Source organism: Cyprinus carpio, chromosome A2, assembly GCF_018340385.1.
Source record: "Cyprinus carpio isolate SPL01 chromosome A2, ASM1834038v1, whole genome shotgun sequence".
Classification (NCBI taxonomy): Eukaryota; Metazoa; Chordata; class Actinopteri; order Cypriniformes; family Cyprinidae; genus Cyprinus; species Cyprinus carpio.
The window spans coordinates 7,084,497-7,101,326 of record NC_056573.1 but is presented as its reverse complement, the minus strand read 5'-3'; the positions used below and the strand labels follow the sequence as shown (position 1 = coordinate 7,101,326).

Sequence of the window (16,830 nt, the reverse complement as noted above, 5' to 3'; positions counted from 1 at the left end):
AGATCTGTTCTCAACTTTCTCATTCTGACCAGGTGGGCCGGGATCGGGGAAGGCTCTGCAATCGGAAAAGATAGAGGAGCGGTACAGTTTGAAGCGCCTATGTCCTGGGGACATCCTGTGCAGCGAGTTGCAGTCTTACAGCGAGAGAGGACGGTTTCTCCGAGACCTTTTGGAAAGAGGAGAGCAGCTTCCCGAGGTGCACAATCTTGTTAAAGTCCTTTACCGAAAATTACAATGATCAGCTTCACCTTCCCTGGATTTAACACTTATGAAACAAACACAGAAATACAGACTATTAACAAAATTAATTTGCACTTACAGTTTTCTTTCCTGGATTGACACATTTCCAATTGAAACAGGAAGTTGTGCTGGGACATCTAAGGTCTTCCTTTAAAAAAAACCCACATGATAGCTTGTACAATGAAGACACAAAAATAATCAATTCCAGACATGTACTTCTCAAACAATAGGCTTTTGGAAAAATAAATAAAGTATGAGCACAGTCAAAGACAGTAGAAATATAGCACAAAAAACAGACAGGCAAACCCCAATTTTCAACTCACTGGTGCTAGTTAGAGGCAGGTGGTAATTATAATTTTGTGAAAGCAGACAGTTTAAGCTAGAAAGCATTAGACAAAATGTATATATGCCCCGCAAAAAAAAAAAAAAAAAAGCGATACATTTTTTTTGTCCATTTCCCAAAGGAGAATAACTATCTGTCAGCACTGAAAGAGAGGATAACAACAACGATAACATCCAGTCAGATAGCTATATACAGTTGTGGAGCAGGACTGTGGACCAGTGAGCGATGGAAAAATTACATTTTATTTTTGGTCCATTTTCCCAGAAGAGAAAAACTGTAAAACTGAAAAGTGTTTATCCGTTAAAAGTTCATTTTGTCAACTTTTAAGAGCATATCTGGAAAAATCCTTTTTTTTGTGTGTGAGCCATTATTACAGTTAAAGTTGTCATGACAACAAAAACAAATATATTTTAGTCAGGACCATTCTGTTTGATTAAGATTATTGTTTAGAGGTCCTGGACATTATTTTGGCAGCAGGCTTTGCTCTGAAGGGTTCAGATTCTGGGTTGTTCACAAGCAAAGCTCACTGACGTTTGAAACCCTCAAGACAATGATGTAGAATGTTCAATTCTAAGATCAACAAAAACTGTGGGAAGAGGTGGTATTAAAGGGAGTAGCCTTGATATTAAAGGGAGTAGCTCCATACTCTGCCTCTGTCCCTCCATCAATGACCACTATGCTCACAACTTAGATAAACTGCTGCAATTCCTGAATCAGTTGTCCTCCAACCATCAACATTGGAACACTGGTCAGTGCACCTTAATCTAGGTACTTCAGACAAAATCCCTTTAAGTCATGACACTTCTCGAAATAGAATTTACAGCATTTTATTGATTAAAAATGAAGGGTAAGTACTGTAGGATTGATTTTGACAGACTAGTGCTGCAACACTGCTGCTGGCATAAGCCAAATTTACTGCTAAAATATACTCAGAATTATAGGGATAAGGATACATGCTGATGTTGCTGCTGCAAGGTAAAGTAAGGAGAACCCATTATAATCTGTTATAGATCTAGACAGGTGGTGCTGGGGAAGAGGAGGGTTAAAGAAAATTCTCATGGTGTGCAGTACTTAGCTGGACCAGGTCAGGACAGAAATAGATAGGAAAGAGAGATAATTTGGCTATGCTGCAACTTTAGAAGAATCGAACCAGTGTTCTGACGAATTGTGCTACCCTGTCAGATTTTGCTACCTCCCATTGAAACAGCAGGTAGCACTATGCGACAACAAAGAATGCTATCCATTAGATTATGCTTTATTAATGCTTACACCTACCACAACCCTAAACCTACCCTTACAGTAATGCAAATACAGTAATTATGTGTTGTTCAGCGTGAGAAAATTGACGCAATATTGATGTGCACATGCAGTGTCGGGTAGGATGAAATGTCAGGACACCGGCATCGGCTACTCAGAAGAGTTACATGACTGAGTTATGCATGTATAACAGTTTTTAACAAAGAACAAGAAGTGATAGGGAGAAATAAGGGGTGGGATAAGGAAATGACCTGCAGTGTTTAGCTCCATCTCTAATCAAAGACACTTAAATAATCTAACTGAAATCCTCAGGGTTATTGTAAAAATTACGAACAGGTGTGTTTGATTAGGAATGAATCTAAAATAGGCAGAAAGGCCCTCCAGCCACTAACTTAGGCTCTTGTTGTTGTGTTTATTTCCTAAGGTTTGGCATGTGGCTGAGAGAGATTCAGACTTAATCAGATGATTTATGTTACAGTGGTGTTGCCTAGCAACATGACTGTCATTAACATTTGCTGTGAACTACTTTTAGTTGTCCCAGACATCAGACTTCTCACTTCTAATCTAATGTGCGTGTTTGTGTCTGTGTTCTAATGAATCTGTATGTGAGTGTTTATCTGTTTTTTTTTCTCTTCTGTGTGTGTTAAAGGACACACTGCTGGATCTATTGTGCGAGGCTATGACTTCTACTGTGCGTCAGGGGAAGGGCTTCCTGGTCACTGGCTTCCCAAAGAATGTGAAGCAGGCACAAGAGTATGAAGCCAAGGTCAGTGCTTTTCAGGAAAAGACTAAATCACAAGGACTGAGACTGCAGTCCCCAATGACAAACACTGTAGCACTGCTGTTGAAATACGCTGGGAAGTTATGGGCAGAAGTATTAGGGAGTAGGACATTTTTACTCATCCTCATGTTGTTTCAAAGCTATATGATTCTTTGTTTTGTAAAAACACAAAAGGAGCCATTTTCAAGAGTGTTTATGCCCACAATACAGATTTCAGGTCTTCAAAAGCAATGTGATGGCATTCTTTGAGATACAGGTGGAAAATATGTTGTAATTTGCTGAAAATCTTCCCTCCACTGCAGCTCTCAAATGTCATTTGCATATGAGTATTTTTAAATGTGGTGTGTGAATGATTGTTTTTTATTTAAATATTTTTCACTAGATTTAAATAAGCAAATACTGAAGAGTTTAAGTTTGGATCATTATTGCAGTGATTAACATGTTTCTTCCAACAATGTTGGAAAATGTACCCATGTGTAAATTCCAGGATGGCAATACCAAGATTCATCAGGTTTCATTTGTGAAATAGTGATTCAGTGAGAATGAGGAATCATTTTCATGTATGAATTGGCCACCATAGAGTCCTTAACCCTATTGAAAATCTTGAGGATGTGCTGGAGTCGACTTTACAGAGTGGTTCAACTCTCCCATTGTCAATACAAGATCTCAGCCAAAGATTTGTGCAACTCTAGATGGAAATAATGCTTTGATGTTGCATGATTCCACAACAAATGCACAATATAATCAAAGCTAAAGGCAGTCCAACAAAATATTGCAGTGTGCAACTTTTTTTTCTGGGCAGGCAGTGTAAAGTTTCCTTCAGCAGATCCCAAAGACTTTCAGTGGGGTTAAGATCGGGCCAGTCTTTCTCAAATTGAGCCTGGTGAATCTTGGTATTGTCATCCTGGAATATGGATATGGGTATGTCTTCTGACGTTGTTTAAAAAATAAATAGCTATGCACTGCATAAGTTAGTGATAAAAGTATTTGTTGCCAAACATACATCATGCAAGAAATCACTGCTATAATGATTAAATCATAATATCTTACATATTTACTTATTTAAATCTTGACGTCAACTTTTCTTTTTGTATTTATTTGGCCAGGTAGTGTAAATGTGAGTAAAAGTCTAAATTAAATTGATCATATTAAACCAGTGTTTCTCATTTGTGACCCTGGACCACAAAACCAGTTATAAGGGTCAATTTTTTGTAATCGAGATTTATACAAGCTGAATAAATAACCTTTCCATTGATGTATGGTTTGTTAGGATGGGACAATATTTGCTAAAATACAGCTATTTAAAAATCTGGAATCTGAGGGTGCAGAAAATCTAAATATTGAGAAAATAACCTTTTAAGGTTGTCCAAATGAAAAAATGATGATAATTGACCCATACAATGTATTGTTGGCTATTGCTACAAATATACCCATGTGACTTATGATTGGTTTTGTGATCCAGGGTCACATTTGGGGCGCAAACTACAAAAGAATATGGTTAGCAATATTCTAACATCGTACACATCAAAGAATGCGGGATCCGTTTGCTTACGTTCATTATCGCAATACAAACCAGACATATTGAATGTTTTTTATTTTTGCAATGTCTTTATAAATGTCTTTAAGTCCCAATAACCCCCATCCCCCCTCCAAAAAAAAATAAAAATAAATAAATAAATAATAATAATAATAAATTGTACAAAAGTCAAAATGACAGGGTGCGGGTAAATTTTCATACTTGGGTGAACTAAGCCTTTAAACCAAAAAAGAAGACACAATGAAAACAACCAAACAATGTTTGAAATCCTATATAGTAAATATAGTTATATGTATTTATGGGATTAAAGCACTAAATTGGACACCAGCACAATATATTTTGAAATGCTCACGATAGACACCACTGCCTGCATCTCAAAAAACAAAAAAATAGGCTGGCACTCAGTGTTTGTTCCCTTTCGTTCCCTTTCTTGAAATATATGTTTGTGTTATAGATGGCGCAGCCCGACATAGTTCTGTTCCTGGAATGTTCCGCAGACATCATGAGTCGACGGCTGCAGCAGAGGGCCACCTGCAGCCTGCACACTAAAGAAGCCCGAGACAGAGACACTCGCAGTAGGGTGGACGGATTCTGCAGCCTGGTCAATCCCCTGGTCAGTCACTACGAACACAGAGAAGTTCTGCACAAGGTTGGTATGGATAAGTCAAGCTACAATTAGTCCGAGCAGTGATGTTTCAGTGTAATTTGGCCATTGAATGGAACATTTTGACTGGTTACACTGACCTCAAGCTCAGGAGAACATTTTAGGATTAGCTCAGAGTAGCTTATTAATGATTTGAGTCTGTTGTTGACATCCATCCTCAAAATAAATCCTTCAAATATATGACTTATTTTGACTACACAAAAGGCATCCATATTAACTAAATTTGGGTTTGTCATGTCAGGACATTTTCACTAGCTGGAGTACATCTGATTTATTAGCAAAAACATCCTCTGATCTCTGTGGAAGGGAAGCAGTCTTTTAAAGGGATAGTTCAACCAAAAATGCAAATTCTGTCATTTACACACCCTAATGTTCCAAATGGCTTACTTTCTTCTGTGGAACATAAAATATATTTTCAGAAATGTCTCCTTTTTTTGGTCAATTCAAATGCTCACCAAAAATATTTGGTTACCAACATTCACTAAAATATCTTGTCCTGCAGAAAAAAGACTGGTTTGGAATGACATGACGGTGAATAAATGACAGAATCTGCATTTGTACTGAATCGTTACCATGGTTCACAAAGATGCTTCAAAGAATACATTGGTACTGCTGTGGTACATGTACAAAAAACATGGTAGTACATTTTAGTGTGTGGATTTTATAGTGATTTGCAAACCTGGAAACATTTTTGGGCACATTATAATCTTAAAAGGCATACAAGACTTCTGCTATTAAACATATTTTTTTCTAGTTGTGCTCTAAAATATTTCATTTGGTAGATATTGCTCTTTGAGCAGTTCACCCACTAAATCATTTAAAGATAATAATCATTTAAATCACTTTATTCAAACAGACACGCAAATGTAAATCCACCCCAACATCTATAAAATGATATTTATAGCTCAAAATCGAGGCAGCTGCTTTTTGTTAGTGCGTGAGTGTAATACAAAATAATTGCTTGCCATTTATTTATATATATATATATAGAGAGAGAGAGAGAGAGAGAGAGAGAGAGAGAGAGAGAGAGAGAGAGAGAGAGAGAGAGAGAGAGAGAGCAAAGGAAAATTCAATACTGTTAATGGTTTAGTCTTAGAGCATTTGTAATTGTCCTCTTTATTAGTTGGAAAACACTAAAAACATCAGAACAGAATGGAATTGTTACACTATATTCATATCGATCGAGTGATGGTGATGACAACATAAAGCAGACAGAGTTTAAACTGTCTCTATATATGTTAAAAGATAAACATATTCATAGCAGCTGTGTGTTTGTTGGATTTATTAGCGCTTAAGCGCTGTATGACAGTTCTTCTGTGGGTTGATGCCCTACTTTTCAGCCTATGATTTCTAACATCTGTGTTATGTGTGCGTGTATGTAGATTGACGCCGAGCAGCCCCCAGAAGATGTCTTTGAGCAGATCTGCCTCGTCTTGGACTCCTGCTAGAGAGCTTGGACTCGCACTGCCCCCTGGAGGACAGAACCATCACCTATAGCTGCACTGCAGACTGACTCGTGTTACACACCACAGTTCATCACATACACACACCTGCGATTACAGCTTCTGTATGGCATATTCACTTGGAAAACTACCAACCAGCAACTGGCACCCGTTCATTCCACCCCATCGTTGTTCACTGTAAATACCAGCTTAATAAATCAAGTGTTTATCTCTTGGTATTGAACCTATATGCTTACGCTAGCTTTCAGCTTCATAAAATAAAGACAGGGTTATTTACGACAGTCTAGTGCCATTTTTGTTGTTTTTGGACTGTCGTTCAGTCAGTATCCTTGAGCACTGAAATCAGCAAAACTGATAAGCATGACAGACTGGCCACTGGAGAGCCTTTTTATATTTTAACTTCATGCTTTATATCACGCTAAGCATGCCAGAATAGTGATTTATTGTATAGTTGAAGCAGAAATAAATGGAGCTGTAGAGAGAAACGTATTGAATTTCACAGTCTGGCTTTCACGAGTGCAATGAGTGGATGATTTTCACAATGAGGTCTGATAACTGTATTCTTCCTTATCAAACAGAGTGAAATAAAGACATTTCATATGTTTAATGGTTTTATTCACTTTTTCTTTAAAAACAGTAGCTATAAGATATAATGTTTTTGTTGTGGTTAAAGGAATGGTTCACCTGAAAAAGAGAATGTGCTTAAAAATTAACTTACCCTTGGGCCATCAAAGATGAGATTGTTTCTTCACTGCAACAGATTTGGAGAAATTTAGCATTATTACTTGCTCACCAACGAGTCGTCTGCAGTGAATGGGTGCCGTCAGACTGAGAGCTGATAAAAACATCACAGTAATCCACACAACTCCAGTTCATCAACTAATACCTTGCGAAGTGAAAAAGCTGTGTTTGTAATAAGGCCATCATTAAGATATTAACCTCAGACTGTTACTAAAATATGACTCCTATCCATAATACTATTTTCTCAAGTGAAAAAGTTGTATTGTCTAAATAAGAAATATAGAGAGAAATATATACAGATCAAGCGCCATTTACAAGCAAAAAAAGTTTTTGATTTGAGAGGACAACAGGGGGTGAACTTTTTCAGTGGAGGAAATGTTATGGACTTGATTTTAGCCAGAAGTGATGCCTTAAAATGGATTTGTTCATTACAAACATGCATCTTTTCATAAGATATTAAGTGATGGACTGGAGTTGTGTGAATTACTTGTGGATTACTGTGGCTTTTATCAGCTGTTTGGACTCTCATTCTGACGGCACCCATTCACTGCAGAAGAGCTATTGGTGAGCAAGTGATGTAATGCTAAATTTCTCCAAATCTGTTTTGATGAAGAAACAAACTCATCAACATCTCAGACAGCCCGGGGCCGTACATTTTCAGCTAATTTTCATTTTTGGGTGAACTCTTCCTTTAATAGTATGTCATGTGAAAGTGAAACTATGTTGTTTGATCTTCCAAAAGAGGACACAACTAGAAATCAGTGGTTGTATTGTTCTAGAACAGTTCAACCCAAATATTCAGATGTGTGCAGCGCATTTTATGGAGGACTGTTTCCTGAATCTGGGAAGGCTGTGCACAAAGGCTGTTTTTATAAAGTGGGGCAATTCCGGACTTTGCATGGACAGTCCGGCGCTTCTGACTCATAGCCTGTAAGTACGTTTTCATATTTAAAGAATTTGCCACTGACTACTGAGTTTTGAGCAGTGTAGAGTAGCGCTTGTTATTTGTCGTTTCTGATTACAAATACAAACATGGTTTTATGTTTAAGCGGGGCGATATGCAACGTAAAAAGACAGGACAAGTCATTATAATCAGTAATTATGTCCTCACTGGATGCAACAAATGCCTAGTTTGTAATGGGTTTTAAATGTTTTGTCTCATCGCGTCGGGACACGAATCACAGTATGGAAAGCGGCGTAACACTTCCGTCACATGCTTGAGGCAATCGGCCAATCACAAAGCACTGGATAGCTAGCCAATAAGAGCACACCTTGCTTTTCAGAATGATGAGCTTTGTAAAAATCGGCGCGTTTCAGAAAGGCGGTACAGTATGTGGAAAATAGTGTTTGTTTTTTGAACCTGAAACCACATAAACATTGCATTACACCAAATACACAAAATGTTCTTTTTAGAAACGTCATATTACCCCTTTAATGTGCAAAACCTTTAAAATTAGCATGCAGCTTTTTATTAGTGTGATACCATCTATATCGGCCATCCTGCTTTCTAAGATGAGTCGATCACTATCAGAGAGCAGTGAAGAGAGTTTTAATTTTCTAATATACATTCATTAGGTACAACTTAATAACCATGTAATACAAGGACAATGTACCACCCTCTGGTGGCTGAACTGTGACAGAATCTCAACCCTAAAAATAACGGTCACTAACAAACCTTATTAGTCTTTCCTTAAATCGAACATGTTAGCTTAAAAAACTGGTGAGGTGAACCAGAAAGACAAATCATAATACCCAAGTCATGTGGTGTAGAAAGACTTTTCACATACTTTTATTTCCACAGTACTCCTCTAACACTTTTTTTTGTACATTATTTAAGAACAGACTGTTATACACAGATATTGAAGCAGGTCAAGGGAGGGGAGGTGAACAGAACAGAACCCAATACAAAATGGTCTACTCAAAGCACAACAAAATGCATGTGTATAAAATAACGTGGGAGTGTGGCGCACTAGCGACGACTACCACCAACTCGATTTCTTGTTATTCTTCAGCTTTTAAATAGATTAATAAAAATACAATCTTTTCATGGGCCGTGAGGATACTGCAAAAATTAGAGGGATCTAAAGGCATGATGATAGTTGGGCAGTTTTTCACAGAGGGTAAACGTGCCACAAGTTCTTTATTTTCTTCTTCTAAAACAAGTGGCCAGGTTTGAATCAACTGGACAGGAAAGAAAAAAAATGGCACACGGCAACTACCACTGGCTACTTTCACCATATATTTGAATACTCCACATGATCAACAACAGTACACATTGAGAAAAGAAAAGAAAACTCTCCACGAGTGCAGAGAGTGCTATAACGCCTTCAGGATCTCAGCTGGTCTTCTCCGTGCTGTAGTGCTTCGAGGTTTGAGAACCTATTGGGTTAAGTGGAGTGGCTTTTTTTAATTTGGCATAATTTAAAAAACAAGAAATGAACGTAAATAAAGTGACAACATCATGTAGCGGTCGTAAGAGGAAACAAAGAGCAGCTTCTAGTGAAAATGGTAGTCCATGGCAAGAGACACGTATGGGGTCTGTCAGCCGGGATTAGTTTTGAACCCGTTTAGAACGTTGGAGTGTGAGCGAACCTCCTCGATTGGTTAAAAACCTGGTATGAATCAAAGACGACAGTCTCAGCACCAAATTCCTTTCCTTTCACTCCCGCCTCACGAAAAGAGCTCACACACTAAGCCTCATTTATAAATAATTCAACTACAGACGACATTTTGCACTTTAACGCGAGCCCAACCCCACTCCCGCCGGTGAATCCAGAGCCGCGCACTCCTCTGAGAGGTGCGTCACTGACGCCCGTCACTCAAACAACGGAACAAAGGGAGGCGTCGTGTTGCCTTCTAAATGTCCAGGGATTGGGAATGTCGGTGTGCCTTTTCTTTTGTTCATTCTTTCCTCTCGTTTCTTTTGATTTGAGATAGTGTTACTTGACGAGACCTGGTAAGGTTTGACAACCGCAGCAGGGTGTTGCCCCCTCCCTCCCCCCGAAACCCTCCCCGACCCCACCCCCCTCCAGCAGCAGGTCGGGGCGAGGTGCGGACCATCTGCGGTACCCTCTCGCCCAAAAGTAAGCATTTCTTTGACTTGGATGATGGAGCCATGCACAGAATGCCCTGGGGGCTGTGGCCCAGCCCTGGATACTAGCGCCGGAGCTCGTCCCTGTCATCTGTTGGCAGGGAAGTAGTTGGGGTCCAGGTAGTTGTAGCCTGTGCTCTGCGGTAAGCAGTAGTCTTTGTCCAGGAAGGTTTCGGCCTGGCAGACCGGCTCCAGTCTGTGTGTGGGCTTGTGGGTCTCCGTTTTGAAAAAACTGAAGGGGCAAACAGAAAGGTGATTAGTTAGGATGAGACTGCTGTGTCAACTGACCATACATGCGCTTTATTATGTTTCAATTTAAAACAAACTGTAGACAAACTGATTTATGCACATCAGACTTCATTTATGCAAGGTTCAACAGTGTGAGCATTTCACTTACATGTTTTTTTTTTTTTTTTTTTTTTTTTTGATTCTTTATTTCTTAAACAATTTAGATTTATAACTATTTACAACAAAGCCCAAGATCCACCCACATTCATAAGATACAGAGATAAGAAGAAAGAAAAAAAAAATAAATCACTTACATTTTTGACTAAAAATAGATGTGGGCGAACTGAAAAATGTACTTAGGAGCATGTGCATGAATCAAGTCCCAGCAGGGGTGTATTCCAGAAAGCAAAGTTAACTTAACAACACATATACCCTGAACTCTCGGTTGATTAACCCAAACCTTGCTTGCTTGATGTATGCTGATTCCAAAAATACATCCGGGAGTAAGTTCAGTCTCGGTTAACACACAAGTCGTTCTCCACAAAGCGACGAATTGACGAGTTACTATGGAAATAGATGCCAAGAAAAATAGCGCCATACTGCTTCTTTTTTTCTTTGTTTGTTCAATTGCTATTTACATTCCAAGTGCATATCGCCACCTAATTGGTGGTTTTGCAATCATTTTTCAAACTTTTTATTTCATCTTTAATCTTTAATAACTGAGAAAAATACATTAATGAGACAAAAAAGATTAAGACATATGATACTGTATTTTTATTATATAAAAATCATCAAATTAAAAAAATAAAATAAAGAATTTACAGGGTATCTGCAGTATTTTCAAAATAAAATTTAAGGCTTTTTAATACCTGCACAAATAAAATGAATACTGTATGAGCAGGGTAGGGCAATGTATATGGTAACATGACTGGTACAATAAAATGACTGTAATAAACAATTTACAGTTCAAAAACAGGTTCTTTATAAATAACTAAAGTTTTCTATAGTGATAAACCTCACATTTCAGCCATTAAAGTTTAAAATATTTTTAAGAAAATGGATTAGTCAAAAGTAGCTATAAGTTTTTGTCTTAAATTAAAACACACCCACACACAAAAGTATAAATGATTACTTTAATTTAAAACACACACAAACACACACCTTACTTTGTAAATTGTTTGGATTTTTAAAGCCACATTAGCGATTTTGGATTGTTCTAAACAAAATCTGCAAATTGGCAGCATGTAGTGCATTTGGAACGGTACAAAACAGTTTGTATGATTGAATGTCCTTATGTTTGAACGTCCTTAAATTTGAAGTGACAATGACGATTAATGTCTATCATGTTTTTGTGTGGGGGAAACGACACGTCATATTCATTACATTCTTCAAATTGGTAATTTTAGTAGCATGAAAAAAAGATGATTATTTAATTTGGGATTAAAACATACAGAAAACAAGCAACGAACATTCCTGATTAACGACTGATGATTTCACTGAACCTCGCTGTCTACACCGCAAAATAAATTTCTTGTTTACATCATTTCTGCTGTTTTTGATGACAATATTCAAGCGAGTACAGAATACATTCAGTGAGCGCATGATCTGAACACAACTGTAGCGTTCTGGGGATTTTTCCTCAGTGGTGACTAATCTGTGCTCAACACCGTGTGTGATTTGTTATAATGCCTGTTAATAACCTAACCCTAACAACAACAAAAAAAACCCTGCATAAAGAAATTTGTGAGCAGAAATTTGTATGCATTGTGAGCAGACCTTAAACGTATGCCACAATAAACACTTTTCATTCATTTTTACTTTAATCGTTTATTTTGCGGTGTAGACAATATATATATAAACTAATCAGTAAGAAAGCAAATTATTATGAAACCAATGCAACTGCGTTTTCAAGCACTTAATCCAAATCCAAGCATTTTTCAAACCTTGAAAACACTGCATTAAAATTCAAGCATTTTCAAGGATTTCAAGCACCCGTACGAACCCTGTATCTTGGTTTGGGCCTGCTTTGCTGCATCTGGTCCAGGATGGTTTGCCATCATCGATAGAACAATGAATTCTAAATTATACCAGCAAATTCTGAAGTAAAATGCCAGGACATCTGTCTGAGAACTAAATCTCAAAAGAAAGTGGGTCATGCAGCAAGACAACGACCCCAAGCACACAAGTGGTTCTACCAAAGAATGGTTAAAGGAGGACAAAGCTAATGTTTACAAGAAATGTTACTTGCAGTTATTGCTGCAAAAGGGGGTCACACCAGATACTGAAAGTAAAGATGCACATTATTTTGCCACTCACAAATATTAAACACTGGATCGTTTTTCACAATAAATAAATGACAAAGTACAAATTTTTGCCTCCTTAGTTTGATTGGATTCTCTTTGTCTACTTTCAGGATTTGTGTGAAAATCTAATTATGTTTTGGGTCATATTTATGCAGAAATACAGAAAATTCTAAAGGGTTCACACACTTTCAAGCAGCACTGTATATACAGTACATATAAAAACTGTAAAACTGTATATTATAACCATGTTGTAATAATATATAATTTTGTGCGCCATCTGTCACACCCACTAAAGTCTCGTCAATAGGCCACGCATGCGCTGATAGCTCTGAAGTAAACTAACCCTGGAACATAACCTACTCCAGAGCATGTTATGGTCAGAGAGCAAGTTGCTGTGGCTCATTACATACCCAAAAGTTACCTCAGTTCTTGAAACCGAAGGCTGAGTTTATACGCTTGCTTACCCTTAAACATACCTGGATGTGACACATAACCTGTAGGGCTGTCAAAAAAAATGAAAATAAAATAAAATAAAATTTAAAATAAAAATAAAAATCCACATTCGAATGCTAAAACGTTGCATTCGAATTTTAGGTGTGCGTTAAGAAGGCAGCCTTATCAGTGGCACACGAGATGCGATGATATAAGTGTTGTTGCATTATAATGTTTCTGTTAGCCTATCCAGTTGAAGCCACTAGATGCGGCGCTGCTGCGTTGTTCATTCAAATATTGCGGAATTAGAGAACATCAATGCAGAGACGATCTTGTTTACATCAAAACTGAAACCAAGCCGTTCACACAGAACGCATATTTGGCACATTTTCTAGACAGATATCTATAACCGTTGCACTCGCATCTCGCACAAAGGAGCTGCATGTTTAGAAATCCATGTAAAATTAATGCAAGTTTAACTTTGAAAAAAACATATATCTGTTTTTTCCCCATCCCACTGCATCTCATGTTTTTAAATGAAATATTTACTCTGTATGATTGGGTTTCCATCCTTTGTATTAAACTATGCATACATACATGATGCTGTTTTGTTTATAGTTGTTTAAGCAACTTGATTATAATTGGTTTATAAACATTATTTTAAACATTATGCACTTTTTTTTCACAGATAGTCATGTTATCTTTGAATAGCTTTGAATAAATGCCTAAAGCTTTTCTTCACCCTAGCTGAAATTATGCATTTTAAATTTGAATATAATTTGAATTTTGAAAATATTTAATTACAAAATTTGAATTTAGTTTTTCAGCCATTTTGACAGCCCTAATAACCTGCTTTCTGGAATACCTCCAAGTCTTAAAAAAATCAATTTTTATGATATTTAAGGTCATGACATTTTTCTTAAATAAAACAAACGGCTTATTTTTGGGGATTTGAAAAACATGAATTGTGATACAGCCTAATGTGATTATTAAACCTCAAAGGGCTATGATTTCATTAAATGAAATCATGTTTCAAATGGTGCACTAAAGTCATGTCAAAAAGAAGGTATTTATGAGTTAATTGTACCTTTATACCACAATGTTGTAATTATGAGTGGGAAAAGACTTGCTCCACTCACCAGTTGGAGCAGGAACTGCAGAAGTCCATGGCGTTGTCCCGTGGACAGTCCTGACAATGCCACCGTACACCCTGGATGGGCTCCATGCCACATACGTCACACTGAGTGAGAATTACATGGAAACATGAAGAATGAAAAAAATGCTGATTATGAAAAAGAGCCACATTATATTATACAGTTGTTTAAGAGCCCTAAAGTACTCATTCTTCATGGAAGAGACGGCTTTTATCACTTGCCGCTTTGTTGTGACATGTCTAGATAAGTCACAGTTTTAAAGGGGACATAACAAACACTGTTTCTGCCAATCTCATGTTAATCTTGAGTACTTACAGAGTAGTTCTGCATCCTTGCAATACACTGAAAAATCGTTAGTTTTATCAGATTTATAAAAGACAGATACAGCTTTACGCTTCTCTCCTGGAGCTAAAGAGTCACGAGCACGCTAAGCTGTTAGGTGTGTTCGACTTGAAGCAGCGCTGCATAGATCGATCAGTGTATGACATTAAAGATCCGTGACAGCGATAGAGGAGAGCAGACGGCATGCTTTCGAATCACTCTAGTGGTTTTTTGAAGTCAAACACCGATCGATCTGCACAGTGCTGCTTCAAGTCGAACACACCTTTTGCATAGTGATCGTGTGCAAGCTGTGACATCGACATAAATAAAACAAATAAAATTTAAGTCAGTAAAGTTTTTGTTTCTGTTTATAAAACATTTATCACCGAAATGCCGAGAACAAACAAACACACTTGCACAACTCCATTGCTGCCCTGGAGAAACAAACTGCATCTACTGTTCCCTTAACGCTGGGCTCTTATACTTTCCAAAACTTATACGAACCCTGAAGGAGTCTATTTGGCACAGAAATACTCCATCATATGTCCAACTAGGGGTGTGCGATATGACGATTTTTATCGTGGACGATAAAAATGTCTCCACGATCTGCTTTTGAAGAAATATCGTAGTATCGTGCTACAGGGCACATTCTATCAGCTGCAGTTCTGGCACCTCCGTCATATACTGTACAACGCCACATGAATTCATGCATGCACTCACAGGAGTTACTCTCTCATTATTTGCATGTGGATGCAGTTGGTTATGTCTAAAATGAAAGTAAACGGTTGAGAATAAATGTATAGGTGCCTGTATATTAGATGAGTGCAGGACTTAAAGGGACAGTAGGCCTATTAAACATGCAGTCGACTGTCATTAGGGATAGTTTACCCTAAAATTTCATTTCTGTCATTATTTACTCACTGTCACATTGTCCCAAACCTGTATTAATTTCTTTCTTGTGCTGAACACAAAAGAAGATATTTTGAAGAATGTGGGTAACCAAACAAATTCTGGTCCACATTGAATTTGATTGTAGCAAAAAAATACTCTGGAAGTCACTGTGGACCAGCAACTGTTTGGTTTCCACGTTCCTCAGAATAGCTTACATGTTCAACAGAAGAAAGAAACTCATTCAGGTTTAAAACAAATTTTGAGTGAGTAAATGGTGGTATAAAAATAAAACACTTAGACAGAATTGACAGACAGCTGACAGAATTTTTATTTTAGGGTGAACTATTCCTTTAATGTTAATAAAACAACAACAAATGCAAAGACAAAAATCACTCACTATTCTTGACTGAAGAACTTTAATACAGTTGCTTTAGGGATCAATCTATATATTTTTATATTTGTTTATTTAATTTCTTGAATGCTCCTGCTAAATACACCTCACAAACATTAAAATAAACAACTGTTTGTTTTATTTGTATATTATGTGCAGTTGTAATGTGTATCTTTGTCATTCTTTTATCTTTGTTATTAAAAATAAGAACAAAGATTTTTATCTTCACCCTCTTTGGCCTAAACATCTGCCATTCTTTTTTTTGTTACCTTGAAAGGCTTTGTCTTTATAATAGGGAAATTAGTTTGGCTGCAATGCCAAAACTTTGTGATATGATAAAATTGTGATAAAATTGTGATATGATATTTTTTCCATATCGCCCACCCCTATGTTCAACTCGTGTTACTTTGGCCATGTTTAGCATGAGAATCCAACTCTTTAACAGTGTAAAGAAGTCAGAATGCATGAAATAGCATTAGACCTCGCCTTAAAGTTAAAGGGATAGTTCATTCAAAAAAGACATTTTTGTCATCATTTATTCACCCTTATGTTGTTTCCAAATCTGTAGGATTTATTTCTGTGGAACATGATATTTTGAAAAATGTTTCAGTGTTTATGTCCATTCAGTGAAATTTCAGCATTTTTCAAAATATCCTCTGTGTTTCTCACAATAAAAGTCAGTGAGACAGGTTTGGAACAACACGAGGGGGATTAAATGATGACCCAATTTACACTTTCTGTAATCAATGAGACATCACAATGGAAATAGGCAGATAAAAGTGTGTACCTTATAGCCAACATGCTGCGTGACAGCGCTCTCAGCCTGGATCTCCTGTAGTTTCTGTTTCTTGAGTTTCTTCAGCTCCAGTAGCTCCTTATACTCCGGCAGGTGCCTCAGTTCCACTGGAACCCCGTCCTCATCCTGAAACATCACAGCAGGGTCGGAACACAGTACAACACACTTCACTTTCATCAGCTGTCACTGCTACAACA

General features: G+C 37.4%; 2 protein-coding genes across 4 annotated transcripts in view; one reads left to right on the top strand and one right to left on the bottom strand.

The window, feature by feature from the left end:
- Positions 1 to 6,892, top strand: part of LOC109083817 (adenylate kinase isoenzyme 5) — a 101,458-nt gene extending 94,566 nt beyond the window's left edge. For both annotated transcript variants that reach the window (XM_042770887.1, XM_042770879.1), the window contains exons 11-14: positions 33 to 196; positions 2,490 to 2,606; positions 4,613 to 4,807; positions 6,205 to 6,892. In XM_042770887.1, coding sequence (XP_042626821.1) covers positions 33 to 196; positions 2,490 to 2,606; positions 4,613 to 4,807; positions 6,205 to 6,270 — 542 coding nt within the window. In that variant the 3' untranslated portion in view covers positions 6,271 to 6,892. The remainder of the gene's footprint in view (positions 1 to 32; positions 197 to 2,489; positions 2,607 to 4,612; positions 4,808 to 6,204) is intronic.
- Positions 6,893 to 8,791: 1,899 nt separating this feature from the next.
- LOC109053399 (ZZ-type zinc finger-containing protein 3-like) overlaps positions 8,792 to 16,830 on the bottom strand; it is a 44,658-nt gene continuing 36,619 nt past the window's right edge. For both annotated transcript variants that reach the window (XM_042770857.1, XM_042770866.1), the window contains exons 10-12: positions 16,625 to 16,759; positions 14,220 to 14,320; positions 8,792 to 10,349 (exon numbers count right to left, since the gene is read on the bottom strand). In XM_042770857.1, coding sequence (XP_042626791.1) covers positions 10,205 to 10,349; positions 14,220 to 14,320; positions 16,625 to 16,759 — 381 coding nt within the window. In that variant the 3' untranslated portion in view covers positions 8,792 to 10,204. The remainder of the gene's footprint in view (positions 10,350 to 14,219; positions 14,321 to 16,624; positions 16,760 to 16,830) is intronic.